Genomic DNA, 17,095 nt, shown 5'->3' with positions numbered 1-17,095 from the left:
GACTAAAAAGAGGAATAAAAAATCATCTTTTGGAAATTGAACTTAATGCCTTAATTAAAATTTTTTGGAAAAATCCAACCTTTAAGGACACCAATTTTCTTTGTGAATGAATAACGTATCGTAAATAAATAAATGTTCTTCCTTAAAATACAGGGTGCAAAAGTCTGGACACTCCTATGTTAAATTCCCATAGAGGCAGGCAGATTTTTATTTTTAAAGGCCAGTTACTTCATGGATCCAGGATACTATGCATCTTGATAAAGTTCCCTTGGCCTTTGGGATTAAAATAGCCCACATCATCACATAGCCTTCACCATACCTAGAGATTGGCATGGAGTACTTTCCATAAGATCATCTCTCAATGCAAATCAAACCAGCTATTAGGCTAACTGAAATAAAACCATGCCAATCTCTAGGTATGGTGAATGCTATGTGATGATGTGGGGCTATTTTAATTCCAAAGGCCAAGGGAACTTTATCAGGATGCATAGTATCCTGGATCCATTATAGCACTGTATAAATGTCTGAACATGTATAAGTATTGCGGTAAATAAATGTGATCAGGCATGCAATTTCTATTTAGACTTTGCATTGTGCACATTATTTTTATGGCCGCTGAAAACATTTTTTTTTTTTTTTTGAAAATCACAAAGCACATTGTGTACAGGCTCTTTTATGGTTTCTCACTATACAATAACAACAGAATAAAAACAAAAGTTACAGGCAAAAATTAAGACCGTTTATTTCATGTTTACTCGTTTGTAATTCTCTAACACATTGAGGGGTGGAGCGAGGCTGGGAGCCGCTGAATGCTGGGAGGTCCTACGTAGCCCCAAATCATCGGTTTCAGGGTTGAGCTGTTCTTGAGCTCGGTGGATAAGGAGACTCTTTTTCCACTGGAAACAGAAAGCTGCTGCCTTTGCTGCTTCAGAGTTTGGCTCAGGTTGTTTCAAACCCTGTAAAATCAGATAGAGCCATTTAAAATTGAAAACATCAAAAGTTGATCATGCCAGATAAACATACAAGAGAAGATAGACACCACTACTTTTTACTCATTCCCTGGTGTAATGTAGCCTGGAAATCCAGACCTAAATCTAAAAGATTAAGGGTCTGGCATCGACTAATGAAAATAGGCCAGCTCGAGGGGCGGCACCAAGCATGCATTTAAAAATCTCACTGCACGCAATTGGATAACACTACGACCAATCACAACAAGCCCCATACGCTTAGCTACCAGCGGAGCTAACTGGGAGATTAGACTCTTGCCGTATCCGGTTGGCAAAACAGCAAAAACGCCCTTCTTGCAAAGGAAGGATTCAAGCGCCGTCTTCTGTTCCTCTTTTAGATAAAATGCCAAGTATAACTCGTTCATTGTAGCGGCCAAAGCCATTTCAAACAACTGGTGTTCATCCAGAGCCATCTTGCAATGTTTACTAATGACTTTGACGTTGCAGCGCTGTCGTCATCTGTTTAGCTCGCCTCTGGCCCGCCTATATCAGATAACCCGATGTGATTGGTGCAGCTCGGATACAAGGGCATATTTAATGAGAATCATTACTCGACGCCAGAGTAAAGTCGCTGAGCAAATTCAACTTGTGCTCTTGCGAGAACTCTGGATTTCCAGGGTAGGTGTAATGCACCAGACTTTGGTTTCCTTTTTGCCTTGTCTGTTCACCACAGTGAAACTTTTGCTCCCTAAATGTTATTTTGGAGTAAAGCTTTTTCAACTTCTCTTACCCTGATGCAAGCAGTTTCTGCAGCTCGTACTCCTTGGATAACTGTCTGGAGTAGATTCTGTGCGTTCTTCACCAGGATCTCATCTGATGATTTGCACCCAGGAGTAACTGCATTAACACTGGAGAGACACCATGCACCCCTTGGGTCACATGAGATTTTTGCATGTTTAATTTATTGGTAATATTGTCGTTTAAACAAGATTGAATTTGTCAGTGATGTAGGGAAGAAAGACCTTCAACCAGAATTGTTGGGATTCAGGGAGATTAATATGCTATTGATTATCTCTCACCTAGATATGATAGTAAGTTGGTTGGAAATGGTAAGAATCTGCTCTGCAATGACACAGAGCTCATCTGTGCAATGCTTGTCCAAACAGTGGTCCGCTATGACACGCACAAACTGGGTGATCGACTGGCCACTTGAGACGAGATCTTTAGCAGATGTTACAAAAGCATCTTTAGTCTACAGGGGAAACAAACTTTTGTCAATATGGGAACATAAAACTTTGTTCAAAACAAAACTTTAAAAGTTTCTGACCTGGATTGGCCCTTTCTTCTTTAGGTACTGGGCCATGTGATAGAGTTTATCTGCCATTTCTTTTGTCACCTTGACAATCTGGTTACCCTTGTCATCCCACTTCTCAGTCTCCCATTTCAGAAAGAGAGACGTGTAAGAGAGAGTTGTACCTACTAAAGTGAACACAGGACCTCCTGGGCTCCTCTGGGATGTCTCTTCCTTGGGTAGATAAATGATATTTGAAAAGGCTTAGTCTAAATTGTTGTCCATTCATGTACAATAACATGAATCATAAACAATTGTTACCTTCTTTGGTTCCTGATTGGACACATCTGGGACACTGGTACTTGGTTTGCTTTTAATAGGAACTTGAGTATTTGTGGAAATAGGATGTGGTGTTGCCTTTTGTGTCCGGGACATGACAAATCCACTAGACTCTTTGCCCTGCAAGCCACACTTGATCTGTTCCTTTGTGACCACAAGAATTCCATCAACTTTACTGAGTTCTTCAACAAGGTAATGTGCCTTTGCTGACCAGCACTGTGAGTGAACATCAAGAGTGAGAGTGTCTCCAAGAGTTTGCGTCTCTGCTATTAATCTGGCTCTACTCACAATGTCTGACATCTGAAATGTCAAGTGGTCATTAATGAATCTCAGATTGGACCTTTCCTTTGGGTCTCTAATGAAGTTGAAACAGTCCTGGATGGAGTCTGCTGCGTTTTTAACATTCTGCATAAGCAATTCTGAAGCACTTTCAAACTGTGCAAGTTTATCTTCAGTTTCCATGTCACTGTCTTTTGTTTGGACCGAGCATGCCAAAGCAATAGTATTTTGAATGGCCATCACATAATCTTGGTTAACTTTGCTCAAAAGACAACACAGTGCTTTCATTTTAATCTGAAGCTGTCTCTGAAGCAGCTCTGACTTCGCCAGCATCAGGGCACTTGAGAGGGACACCGTACCAACCCCTTCAGCAGCCTGTAGGTAGGAGTCCATAAGCGTCTTCACGTCTTCTTGTAGCTCTCCTAGCAGCTTTACTTTATAGGTGTCTCGACAGTTCAGAGAAGACAATCTTGCGGCTTCTTGTATACGAAGTGAGTTCTCGGACATTACTGCCAACCATTTCTTAGGTGTCATTTGATGTGTAATTAGGTGCCCCTTACCATCAGTAGTAGTAGTTCCCAACATCTTATCCAATGAGTTCAACAGTACTTGGACAGACAAGGCCCAAAGCATGCAGTGACCATCAAGCTCATCAGTTCGAGTTGGTCTTGAACCCACTATGTCCGTGAGATTCTTAGTGTTGGTTTGAGCTTTTTGGAGCTTGCTCTGCAAAGACCCTATACTCTCATGACACCCACCTATCAACTTTATATCTGCTGATGTCACAAGTTGCACGGCATCTGCACATAAACACATGACCTCAGTGAGTTCCTGTGTGATGGACTCTAACATATTTGGTACATAGTTTTGAAACATAGAGGATACAGCATGGTACCACATCCCAGCCACTGGCAGCAGTATCTTCCGCACATTTTTTATGAGGTCAGAGAATTGCGTACTGTGCTTATAAATGCTATCTGTACCCATGGCTGAGCTCATGGCTGTTTCCTGCGCTGTCTGGACTAGCAAGGGTGTCAATGACACGAGTTTGGACCGTAGACTTTCCACTTCTTCATTATCGGCCGCGTCTATGACACTGATGGCTTCTCTTGTAGCTTGGGCATAGCTATTTGAGAGTCCTAGAACTCCAGTGCAAGCCATGTTGAGAGCCTCTACATCTTTACCTTTGGTCATGCAGACAACTTCACACAAAAGAGGCAACAACTCAATATTATGGAGATGTACAACAGCTTTAGATTCCATGACAGGTGCAACCCATGCTTCTTCTGTGATTGGCACAACATGGTCTATTATTGTTTGAACAGCCTGATTCTCCAAACCAACTTCAAGCTGACATGGAATTTCTTCACTAGTGGAACTTTGCACTGAAGATTCTGCTTTATCAGAGTCTGAAGGTAATCTTTCATGTTCTGAAATGGGCGTAGTACATGATACAGCACCAGCAGACTGGCGAGCTCCCTCCCGAAGTGGGCTGAGAAGATGTGGATGCTGCAAACCATCAAGTCCTTCACGTAGAATGTCAAAGTGTTTTAAAGCTGTAGAGACACTAGTAGAAAGCAATGAGAAAGCCTCGTTGCTAAGACTGGTGTGAGAATATACATCAGTGACACAGCTTGTAACTTCAGCAGCAGATTCTTCCGCTTGCTTTATCAGAACCAGGAGTCCATTACGGTAGATTGGATTGTCACTCCTACTGACATGTCTTCTCACGAGCTGGATAACCAAGCTCATATGGCCAATGAGCATGCTTGCCTGTTTTGTGAGAAACTGTGCATCCTCATCTTTATGTGCCTCAATGCACCCCTTGAAGTTGCTCTCCATCTCCTGCAAAGCAACACAGACAAAGTCCTTCACGTTTATAATGCTACTACAAGCATGCAAGAGCTGCTCCATCTCCTCTGACCATCTCTGATGCATCTCTTTTAGTTTTTCCAGAGCTTCACTTGAACGCACCTTGTCTTCCTCAAAATTTTGTACAAGTGCTACAATTGCATGTTTCAGTCTCATAATGCATCCCCTCGAGTTCTCCACACCCTCAAGACTCTTTTCATCACACGCTAAAGCTGAGATGAAGCCAGCCACCTCTGATATTTTGTCAGCATGAGCCGTGAAGGATTCCAGTTGCACTCGAAGTGTTTCCACATCCAACCCATCATAATCTTGCTCATCCTGGAAAGTATAGCCTACGGTGTGCACCAGCTGTTCCAAGGGAGTTGAACTTGTGACAAATATGTTCATTACTTGCAACTGGGTGGCTTTTACCACAGCATCTTCAAGTTTGTGGATTTGCTGCAATAGGGAAGCACATGATTTTGCAAGCTGTTGATCATCACAGCATTTCATGTGTTGTGATATCTCTGACCAGAGCTGAAGGACTTGCTTGGAGTGTGCAGCAACCTCAAACTGAACATCCCTCCGAGACGTGTTTGCTACCGCCATGCTGTGAAACACTAGATCATGAAGCATAACATCAAACCCACCATCTTTAACAGAAGTAGGGTCAGACAGCAGTCTTAGTATCTTGTTCTGTATTTCAGTGTAGTATCCACATGAACCCGTGGAAGCTGGTTCACAATTGCTCTTGAGTGTGGTTATGATGTCATTTACAGTTGAATCCACCTGGTTTAAGATGTACTGCTTTGCACCCTGAGCCTCTTCGCTGTGTGGATGTTTGATGGTCGTGTACATGGCAGTGTGAAGCATGGAAACACATTTTTTCAGGGTTTCCAGAGAAGCCCTCAAATGCTCTTGCTGTTTGCTGTCACGCAGTTCCTGAATTCTTTCCACCACTAATTTGTGAAGAAACAGCATTGCCTTTGAGTATACTTGAAATGCTTTTAATAAGGACGAGATGTTCGCTGCAGCTCCAACTTGAGAAAGACACTGCAGAAGCCAGTCAGCAGCTGCCGTGATCTTCCTAATAGTTGCATCATCTTCAACTAGGAGGATCTATAGTGCAAAAACAATCGGAATTGGGGTCATTTCAATCATGTAAGCCGATCGTGTTTAGATGGTAAACCTTTTTCTGCAAAACTCAAAAGATTTGATTGAAAGTTCATGTTTAATGTTTAAGAGTTAGGGATAGATTTACAGCAAGGGTTGCAGCACAACTCTAAATAAACTATGATTTCCCCATGTAAATTTTCCCCAACACAAACATGTAGGCTAGGGCTCCTAACTCTGGCCCTCAAGGTTCACTTTCCTTCCTCCATCCCTGATCAAACACGCACACGAATAAGCTAAACACGGGCTGTGTCCAAAATCGCCCCCTATTCCCTCATTCACTATTCCCTACATTATTTCACTAATATAGTTGAATTGAGGGAATGAATGAAAACGATTGAGTAAATTCGGAAACTGAGTGCCACTTTCGCATAGTTTCTGCTTGCTGTTTAAAGGCACACTATGCATTTTCCGTTTTTCTCAAACAGCGACCCCTAGAGTCGCTGTGGAGTACTTGTATTTAACGTTACTGTCGTAAATACCACTCACGCAGAGCTGTCTTTGCACTCTTCCGACTGCGCTTTCTTCGTTGACTCTGCCATGATTCACGTCTGAAATGCGTGCTAGTGTCTTCCATAGAGGCTGCTTCATATGTTGTTGATGTATGTGACGTCGTGCCATAAAGCAAGTCGTGATTCTCGCGAGATTTGTCGGGGCGCCACCTCTCAAACGTGCGTTGCTCGTTTTGCCAGCGGCTGCCATGCTTTGCTATCGGGATGATTCGCCTTACTATGAGTTTGTTTACCATCGAAATGATTTTGAAGCTGTTAAATTAAGGTACAAATCTTGCATAGTGTGCCTTTAATAATCATTTGAAACAGCAAACTGGCAGCTCCAGTAGTAAGATGGAAATATTTATCATGGAAACTATTAAACAATGAAATAATCAATTAAAAAGGACTTTATACCTGTATGATAGTACACTGTAGCCACATTGGACCAGCGGTTTGGAAAATGGATGGATGGATGTTTCAACTGCGGCGCCATCTTCTGGTCAGACGCGGTAATTCATTCAGCGTTACGTCACGAAAATGTGGACTCGTATGAAGACCGCGAGTGCTTAGGGTGCCATTTGGGACAGGGCCATCGTCCACTATGGTCACCACTTTCGGACACCACTACAAATGTTTGTCCCCTCATGTGCCCTATTTAAGGGTATGGGGGCGATTTTGGGCACAGCAAAAGTCTTCAGGATTAACAGAAAGTTAAAGGCAGGTGAGTTTGATCAAGGACTAAAGAAAGTAAACACTGAGGTCTAGAGCTGAGAACCCCTGATATAAGCCTACAGTACAGTACACAACCCATAACTCTAATTTCAGAATACAGTTATTTTTCTTTACAGCACAAAAGATGTGTTACCTTGACCACACCTAACAGCACGTTTTGAGTGGCTTCGATGAGTTCTTCTCTGTGCTCGATGACCTCTGGTTGTATGCTGAGCTTTTGGGTGGCCAGGAGCACATGTTGACCTGAAACAGTCAGAGATTCCACAAGTGGATCCATCTCCATTTTCAGGATCTCGTCTTCAGTATCTGCCACTAGCCTGAATGAAAGGATTTGAGGTATAACGTGAATATCAATCCTCTGTGGACCCGGTATACCATAGAACAAAAAAGTAGAATGGTTTTTCCCCACACATGGTACCAAGCTAATTTAAAAAAAAATATATATATATAGTAACATGTTATTTATTACATTTACCATAGTAATTCCCACACTTCTGTTTTTATAAGGCAACATTTCAGAATCAGAATGAAATTTAATGCCAAGTATGTTTACACACACACACACACACACGGAGTCTTGGTGAGGGTGGTAAAAATAAATATAAGATAATAATAATAAAAAAGCAATACATTTAAACTAAGTTAAATGTAATTTAAATTACATTTAATTTAGTTTTGCACAGACATACAATTCATACAATAATAAAAAATATAGAAAATAAACAATTGATAGAATAACATATAGATGTAGTTATGTGCATAATGGAAGTGTAGAATGTGCAAATGAAAAATGGAATGAATGTGCAGAAGCAGATTAAGTTTTTTTTATATATTTAAATTATATTATCACATTATATGGAACAATCAGGTGGAAGATCGCCTGAGGGAAATTTGTTTTTATAATGTAAATATTTATATGCTTCACCTTCTAACCCGTTAGAAAAACAATCATGCAACTGACCTCGTTGCTACAGCTGCCATGTTTTTGGACGCTTTGGCCACGGCTTTAGCTGCAGCTTCCAGTGGGACGAGTTCGTGGAGTTCAGTCTCGCTCCCGCACAGCAGGGTGAGGTGACACAGGTGAGTGGACAGAGGAGCCGCAACCTGCTCTATTGAGCTTGTTTTTATCAAGCCATCCTCCAGTACAGATGTCATTCCTCTAGCACAAGAAATAAGCACTTTTACTGAATACATGTCTATATAAATGCATTACTTGGGGGGAACAAAACATTACATGTGCTACTCTGAGACTGGGATATCAGGTCACTGACATTGCTAATGGATATATTGAAATAAGCATACCTGGTGGTGTAGAAGCTCCATGCAAGTGCTCTGCCTGTCACACAATGAACGAGCTAATGAATAATGCATTGCATTTGCAGTGTTTGTTTGGCTCTCGGATGTCCCATGGTAACCAAAGTAAATTATCCCAAACTAATTGAGATAAAGAGCTAGTGTAATTGTATAACACGACTAAAATAATCAATAATTTAATTCAGAATATTAAAACATACATTTCTGCGCAGTTTCATTTGTTTAAATGTCTAAACAGATGCCGAGAACAATTTGAGTACTTTCCTGATTTTGATGCGAACTTGTAATTCCATCCATCACTGTATATAGCAATTCTTCTAATTACAAAATAAAAAAATTGTAATACTGTATTCCAGAATACAATGCATTTCCATCCACTTCCAGTATTAATTAACCATTCTATATAAACTGTGATTTTCAACATCCCGACTCGTGATTTGATTGCATTGCTAAAAGTAATTTAAAACAAAATTGGCCTAAAATTCAAAAGAACCATTTTTAAAAACATTTTTAAGATAATAACCACTTCATATGTAACTTACATATGCACTTGCTAAATTCCTACTACTCAAGCATATTACTTTTATTTAAAAAAATGTATAAAGTATATCAATGTATAATGAATTTGGTCATATATTAATAAGTAAAAAATAGCAGACATTGAACAGTGCAGTAAAGTGTAAACAGTACGCTAGTTTTACACTAGAGGGCCTCAGTGCTACAAGCAACACACTAAATATTTTGGGTGGCACCGAAACAAAACAGAGACGAAACATCTGTTTGTGATTTTTAATTTTAAAATGGCAGTTTCAGTAGATAAATATACAGCTGGAGCTTGTACAACAAACATATTTCTCAATACATCTATAAAACTGAAATTCAGTGACAGTAGTTTATTCTAAAATGCTCAAAATAGGTGATAATGGCAACAACACTCACAGTTATGTTACACAATTACAATGTCAAGTATGTGTCTCTCTGAAACACACCGATGCAAGAACCTGGTGTTGGGCCGGACATGAAAAGCAGACGTGTTTTTGCCATGCCATGGTGATATTTATATATATATATATATTTTTTTTTTTTGTTGAAAATCTTCCAGAGATCATTTGGCATCCAATTGCAAAGCTATTGATCATTCGGTAAACATTTACTTTCAAAGTAACCCTCCAAAATGAGAGGGAAATGGAAAATGTAACAAAACAAGCAACCAAGTTCAATGAACGTCTAAAACAACATCAGATCCATTTTTGTCTTTCAGATGAGATATGTTAAAATCTCTATATTAAAACTTATTTGGGCTCTGTGCCGTTTCTGCATTGGTAACAAGCTTTGAGCGGTTAAAGGCAGAATGGATGTGAAGTCTGACAGCGAACAGCTCATGTAAAGTGAAGTCCAAACAAGCTGTTCTCATAAGATCCAAAGTACGAGTTTGTGCCCAGTGATGAAGTACTGCACATTCCCACCTATTTTTAGGCCATTACACACTGCAGGGTTACATGGTTAAAACACGTGCATACGCAGTCTGAACTTGTCATGGGATTTTGTTAAAAAGCAGGAGACACATACTATACGGTGTTAGATTGACTGTAGAAGAATAACACAGAACATGCTGCATGTCCACTTGCATATTTTTACACTTGCAGTAGAATTGTAATTCATGACTCGAGATCTTATGTCAAACAATTGCGACATTGTGAGTGAAAAAGGATTCAATGAGGAGAATTTGTAGGGTGGGATTTGATTCATTTGCACCCATTAAGAATTGATTAGATAATGAAAAGTTTCTATTTGACAAGTGGTTGGAAAATAAGACAGTCAGAGAAAGTTCATATATTTTGGTGAAAGATTATGAAGACTTTTCCTTTGGAATATCATGCATCTTTCAGTGGGGTCAGTATCCAGTGCAGAACAAACAATGCTCTAAGCTGTGAATTTCACATATCATGAACAAAACGTGTTTGAGCTGAGAACGTAGATGCTTTTCTCTTTCTGTTTTTTAGCACAACTGGACTGAAATGAGCAACTCGAGCAGTTTGCAATGATGCAGTTTGTCTGGGATAACGGTTCATTCTCGTTTGTTCATGACATTTAGTAGCTCGAGAGCTGTCCGAATGAAGGACACAAACGTTTGCTATGTATTCTCTGTAAATGAAAACTTGTGGGGATAAAGAGATACAATCCATCTTCAAGGTCTCCCCTTCATCTGAAAACACTGTGAAGGAATAACATCATCTCTTTGGCATGTGTCAGTCATCAGTGCTTTAAAAACAACTCTTGAAGCTCTCTTCTATACAGTATGGAATACATTTTATAAAAAATAGATTTTTTTTTGCTTTTCAACAGCGCCCTGAGGGTTGTAATTGTCTGCTAGTATTGACACAATATCCACATTCCTTTTCAGGAAGTCTTTCTCTTTCCGTCTCTTCAAGAGGCCTGTCCCATTGGGATCAATGGTATTCCACTGCGAGTGTTTTCTGGCAGGCCACACGGTCCCCTTAAACGTCAGCTAGATCACCATCAATGAAAAAAAAAGTGTCAAACCTCCGAAAAATCTGGAGAATATTCTTTTCTTCCACATATGGAAGGCTGGAGGGTTTTAGGAGAGAGCCGTGATGAAGGTAGCAGCTTATTGGATTTTCTGAACCCAATCCAAGCTCTCATTGGCTCTTCTGGACCCAATCCCAGCTTTCATCGCTGTCCTTCCTGTTCTTTTCCGCCTCTATGATTTCTCTGTAATGCCTCCTGAAGAATCCCATCTGCAAAACACAAAAATAATTGTGTCAGCAACATTCAGGGTGTGACAGTGGACAGATGTACAGATGCTCGCTGACAAAATTACACCCCGTTTCCCCCCCAAAAAAATCATGCTAATACACTACCTTTCAATAGTGCGAAAACATTAATACTTTTATTCAGCAAGGATGCATTAAACTGAGTAAAAACATGAATAATGTTACAGAAGATTTCTATTTTCATTAAATTAAATCTATTCATTAAAGAATTCTGAAAAATGTCAGTTTCCATAAAAATATGAATCAGCACAACAGTTTTCAACATTGATAATAATCAGAAATGTTTCACGAGCATCAAATCATCATATCAGAATGATTTCTGAAGGATCATGTGACACTGAAGACTGGAGTAATGATGCTGCTTTGATCACAGGAATAAATTACAGTTTCACATATTTAAATAGAAAGCATCATTTTAAATTGTAATAATATTTCACAATTTTACTGTATATTTGTTCAAATAAACGCAGCCTTGGCGAGGAGAAGAGACTTCTTACAAAAACATTAACGACCCCAAACTTTTGATCGATAGTAGAAAAAGCAAGGACAACTACTTGTTTTAGCTGGCAGATCAGATACACTCAACCTAATGCAATCCTGCTGTCAGAGGAAAGGGGATGGAAAAATGTATTTAATCAAATTAAATATAGTATATGAAAATACCACACATTTTGAAGGCCTTGATCTAACATAAGGTTTCATTATGAAATCCCTAATGACTGATGATATTCAAACTGTAAGAGGAATGCTTTATCATATAGGTATCCAAAAATATTATTTATACATCCTATAAATGTACATTAGCAATATATACCATAAGGTATCATCAATGCCTGGATTGAATGTGTACACATGGATATTTTGAATTGCTAATGAAATTTGAGCAATAGCAGAGGAGACGTTTTTAAATAACTATATATATATATATATATATATATATATATATATATATATATATATATATACACAGTTGCATTTGAAATTATTCAACCCCCATTGCAAATCAGGTTTTTTGGCAACATTTACAGACTTTCAGCTGTTTGCAGTGAACAAATCAAACAAAAGAAGGGATGGTTCGGAGTAAAATCAACCTAGGGTCCTTAGTTTGCACCATGACCTCGAGCCAAACACCCCCAGAAGCCTTTTTCCCTTGGTCGAACATTATTAAAGTTAGAGCTTATCTAGAGATATCAGCCGGATGTCTTAGTGCAGGCGCTAATGGATCCAAGGATGTATCTCGTAAATTACCCCACTAATAATGCCCAGAATGGCACCAAACTTCTACAGTAGTACAAATAGGTTCTGTACTCATAAAACGAGGCATTGGAAACTTTGTAAGTACATCAGGAGTTTATTTAAATAACTCTGATGGCTCATGCTACCGCTAACCTGGACGTCGACATCACTTCAGTGATTTGGGGAAAGCACGTAAAAGTCCTGGCAGAAAGCGATGCATAAGGATGTAGTGTAACGACGCCCAGTTCCAGGAATTCACTCATATTTTGTTGGTAGTACCAGTTTGCAACAATTATTAGTTAACACTAAGTTGTCAACACTTTGAAAAAAAATTATAAAAAAATGTTGGATATATTGGCTTTCTGCCAGGACTTTTACGTGCTTTTCCCAAATCACTGAAGTGACCTCGACCACTGGGTTAGCGGTAGCATAAGCCGTCAGGCAAGTCCTGATGTACTAACAAACTTTCCAATGCCTCGTTTGAATGAATTTTGCCAATAAACCTGATTTGGGTGAATGGGTGAATGTAAGGCAATATGTAAAGCGCTTTGGTGGCCATCGGTCTGTTGAAAACGCTATATAAATGCAGTCCATTTTACCATTTACCATTTGCTGGTGTGTATATATCAAGCGTGCCGCACAAGCCCTGAAAAGTGAAGCCAAAACGTCTCGATCGCCCCCCCGGTGACTGGTCCTAGTATAGGTCATAAGCCCCGCCTCCCTGTGTTATTCAACGGGACGTGAGACCAACTAAACAATTAAATTACACTTCAAATATCTTTTTTCCAAAGGTGGTTTCTTTCATTTGCTGTCGTTTTTATCACGCTGATGTAAGTTCAAGTGTCTGTTTCAAAAATAAGTTGGTTTTTAGTTAGTTACGTGATGCTATAAAAACGATGGTGTAACGTCATGATTGACAGCTGTGATTGACAGGTTCTCTGAGCGAAGTAGTCACTGAAGCACCAACAGACGTTTTTTTCGGGATCTTCGGAGGACTGAGGAGATTGTATTTACTTTATTTTAACAAGCCTCTTGTCGTACTGCAATCAATTTTTAAAAAAGTGCACTCAGGGAGAGTGCATTCTGCGAGAGTGAGGGCGGAGCGTTGATTTCGCGGCTTTACTTCCTGCTTGCTACTGCGCAGGTCTGGTCCCGAGATCGTTACTGCGCAGGTCTGGTCCCGAGATCGCTACTGCGCAGGTCTGGTCCCGAGATCGCTACTGCACAGGTCTGGTCCCGAGATCGCTACTGCGCAGGTCTGGTCCCGAGATCGCTACTGCGCAGGTCTGGGTGCAATTTATTGTATGGAAAACTCGTTTGTGTTTCTCAGAAGAAAGAAATTCACACAGATTCAGAGCAACAAGAGAGAGTAAATTTTTTTGTCATTTTTGAGTGAACTATCTCTTTGTGTAGTTCGAGCCAACGGAGCGGCTGGGAGTCAGATAAATAGTGGGATGGGCGACACAGATAACGCTACTGTAAAGAACCGCGTCAGCGCAGGAAACGTGCTGTTCCTCTTCCTGTGACTCAACAGGTTTGTCTTTGTTTAAATGCGGTTTATTGATTCAGACCTCAGCTCTCTCCAGGCATTTCCTGAAGCTGGAGTAGCTGGACATGTGCAGCTCATGTTGAGGAGGTTTACTTTGGCAGTTTTGGGATTTGGGGGGGAAAGTATCCCTACACCAACATTCCAGGATTTGCTCTAGTATTCCCGCTGGAAAGTAATGGAGTGGAAAAGAAAAGAAGGTCTTGTTCGAGAAGCCTTGAAATCCGTTCGATTCACTTTTATGTGTAAGTGTAAATTATTGTCAGCGCTGTGTTTTGTTCACTTTACGGTCGGTCTAAAGCTCTCTATTGAGTCCTCAGGCCAAGAAAAACAACAGTAGTGTGTGAATGAGGGTCTAAGGGACATGTGACCCTCTACAAGACTCCCGCAAAGTCTAGCTAAAGTGGCTCTGTACTTTTACTTTGCACAATGACAATAAAGTTGAATCTGAATCTGAATCCAAAGTACCAAGACCATCAATGCATTAATTATAATCCATGTCGTCATTCATGTACTGCATCATTTCACTGATGTTTCATAATCTAAGAACTGTTACTGTACTTCAAACAAAAAAACAGATCACCCACATCCGTTTTACTGTGCCTTTTTTTGTCAGAGGATATTAAAAGCAACCCAGTGCTAATTTAACTGTAATGGGATGCTGCACATGAGCAGGTGGTTGTACTCTTTCAACACACCGTGACCTGATGGGTCACATTCTCTGCTGACATTTACTTTGCAAGAACTGAACTGCTGTCTAACAGGAACCATTTCTGGCTTTTGATTTGTACTGGGTCTCATGTGAAAAGACTAATTGAACATGACAAGCAAACAAGCTCATTTGGACCGGACGTCTCTGTGTGTTGGACCAATGAGGGAGGAGCATGTGTATGGTTCACCATCCTCTGTTGATTCTGGAATAATGTTTATATCACAAATCACTCTTAAATACCAGCATAACCCTAAAATATTGGGGATATTTAATTTAATTAATCAATCAACAATAATATTGATCAGCATTACCAAACGTGGCCGTTTTCCACTAGAAACAAACATTGATGTATTATTTTAATTTAATACTGTGAAGCTGCTTTGATACAATCTGTATTGTGAAAAGCGCTATATAAATACACTTGACTTGACTTAAAATCAAGAGAAATGACAGGTCGATAATGCTCGAGCTGCTGAACTTAATCCTCAAGGCCTTAGGAACGATCTGAAAAGTGTGGCGTACACGAATCATAAAGCTTTCCAGCATGGCTCATGAATATTAATTAGATGCCATATAGCAGATACAGTAAGTGTGCGGTAACAGCAGTCTATTACTGTTTACCCGATCCAGTCCTGTGTCGAGTGTAAATATAACTTGTTTGGGTTACACTTTATTTTAAGGTGTCATTGTTACAGTGTAATTATATATTTAAGTACTGAGAAATAATAAGCAACTACATGTACTTACTAGCCTATAGAGTTAGGGTAGGATTAGGGTTTGGTTGAGGGTTAGTTGCATGTAATTATGCATAATTTACTGTTATTACTATGGTAAGTATATGTAACATATGTAACAAGGACACTGTAAAATAAAGTGTTACCCTTGTTTGTTTACAAGTAAACTCCACTGTGTAAACTACCTTTTAATTTAGGGCCCAATGAAATTAGTTGAATTGTTTCCCCAAATTTTGCGTTTTTTGTTTAATTTTTTCTGGATTCTGTGTTTTATGATTTAATACAAATTCATAAAACTTACATTACCTGTCAAAAATTAGTTTTTTTCAATATTTCAATATTTTTGAAAGAAGTCTCTTCTGCTCACCAAGTCTGCATTTATTTAATCAAAAATACAGTAAATATTATTACAAATTAAAAGAAAAATAGTGATATGGATTAATTGCCCAGTTCTAGTGGTTGCTACAGTAGATGCTTCTGCTTGGTCTTACAGTCGCTGTTTTACAGTATGTGGACGGCTCCTATTTCTTCCCTTTGCACAGTGACTGGAACTCATAAAATATGATTATTTCCCAAAAAATGTGGGTGGTGAAATATCTAAACATGTTAAACGTTTGGTGCACTCCTGCCAACCCTAAATCTAATCCTAACCTACTCCTAAAATCAGAGAGAAATGCTAGGCTGATAAGAATGTTATTCAAGCCCCTAAATCCAACAGCAACCTCGAATGTTTTCTCCAGAACCAACACGGATGTTGATCCAGGAGCATGTGTTGTCTAAAGCGGTACCTTCCAGAGCAGCACAGCGAGAAGCAGAAAGATGAGGATCCCAACCAGCAGACTGATGGCAATGATCCATCCCACCACGTAACCCCTGGGCTCCTGACTGTGAAGAGCCTCAAACACCAGCTGCAAGAGAGTGAACACACACACAACATTCAGCAGAGCCCGTCATAACCTCACTGAGCTGAATAAACATATTAGAGAACGTCATTCTCAGTGGGACCAAAGATCTGATTTTATAGACTGTATGAATCAGTGTGTAATTTCCTGGATGTTATAATGTCTGCGCTGAGTCTACAGTATATTAGGCATTGACTCAATCAAAGGGAAATGAGATTTCAAGTCAACAAATCAATCAAACACACATCCGTGAAGGTTTTCATTTATCCAGATCATTGTAGAATGTCAGTAAGAGATTATTTATTTACAACTGGACTTCATTTATCATTATCTAAGGATGAGCTATCCTTCTAAATAACAATTGAAACACACTTTTATGCACAATATGTGTTATATGGCATGCGTGCCTGCTGACCGTAAAATGTGGAAGAATTACACCTTTGAAAACCATAATGCACTTCCACAAAAACACAGCGAGAGCAACAGTTCCCTCAATGGATCTGGATTTAAATGTTGCATGAAAAGCTAGCAGAAAATCCCAGTCTGGAGAGAGATGCCAGCCCAGATAAATCTCGCTTCAGCTTCTGGACACAATTTTACTCCTTGAATATGAGGGCCGGAATAAAATACCACAGTTCACCGCCTGCAGTCGTGTAAAATCACAAATGAGATCTCTTTAATATCTCAGTTGTTTCTTCTAAGCAGTAATGAGATACAAATGAAGACCTTTGAAGAAGTCTCCAGCTTCTC

General features: G+C 39.7%; 2 protein-coding genes across 2 annotated transcripts in view; both read right to left on the bottom strand.

Annotated features, from left to right (window-relative positions):
* Positions 1–719: 719 nt before the first annotated feature.
* On the bottom strand, positions 720–8,439 carry LOC311069632 (uncharacterized protein). The gene is made up of 8 exons (XM_084092925.1): positions 8,409–8,439; positions 8,068–8,265; positions 7,240–7,423; positions 2,560–5,826; positions 2,275–2,472; positions 2,027–2,199; positions 1,738–1,876; positions 720–956 (listed from the first exon to the last, which is right to left on the bottom strand). The coding sequence occupies exons 2-8, from the start codon at positions 8,259–8,261 to the stop codon at positions 741–743; spliced, it is 4,371 nt and encodes a 1,456-aa protein (XP_083949051.1). The 5' UTR covers positions 8,262–8,265; positions 8,409–8,439; the 3' UTR covers positions 720–740.
* Positions 8,440–9,509: 1,070 nt separating this feature from the next.
* Positions 9,510–17,095, bottom strand: part of itga9 (integrin, alpha 9) — a 97,606-nt gene continuing 90,020 nt past the window's right edge. Inside the window, exons 27-28 of the mRNA XM_084093988.1 lie at positions 16,232–16,351; positions 9,510–11,179 (exon numbers count right to left, since the gene is read on the bottom strand). Of these exons, the coding sequence (XP_083950114.1) occupies positions 11,081–11,179; positions 16,232–16,351 (219 nt within the window). The 3' untranslated portion in view covers positions 9,510–11,080. The remainder of the gene's footprint in view (positions 11,180–16,231; positions 16,352–17,095) is intronic.

Source organism: Abramis brama (assembly GCF_963993115.1).
Source record: "Abramis brama genome assembly, chromosome: 19".
NCBI classification, from domain to species: Eukaryota; Metazoa; Chordata; class Actinopteri; order Cypriniformes; family Leuciscidae; genus Abramis; species Abramis brama.
The sequence above is the reverse complement of the archived record's forward strand: the minus strand, read 5'-3'. Positions and strand labels throughout refer to the sequence as shown.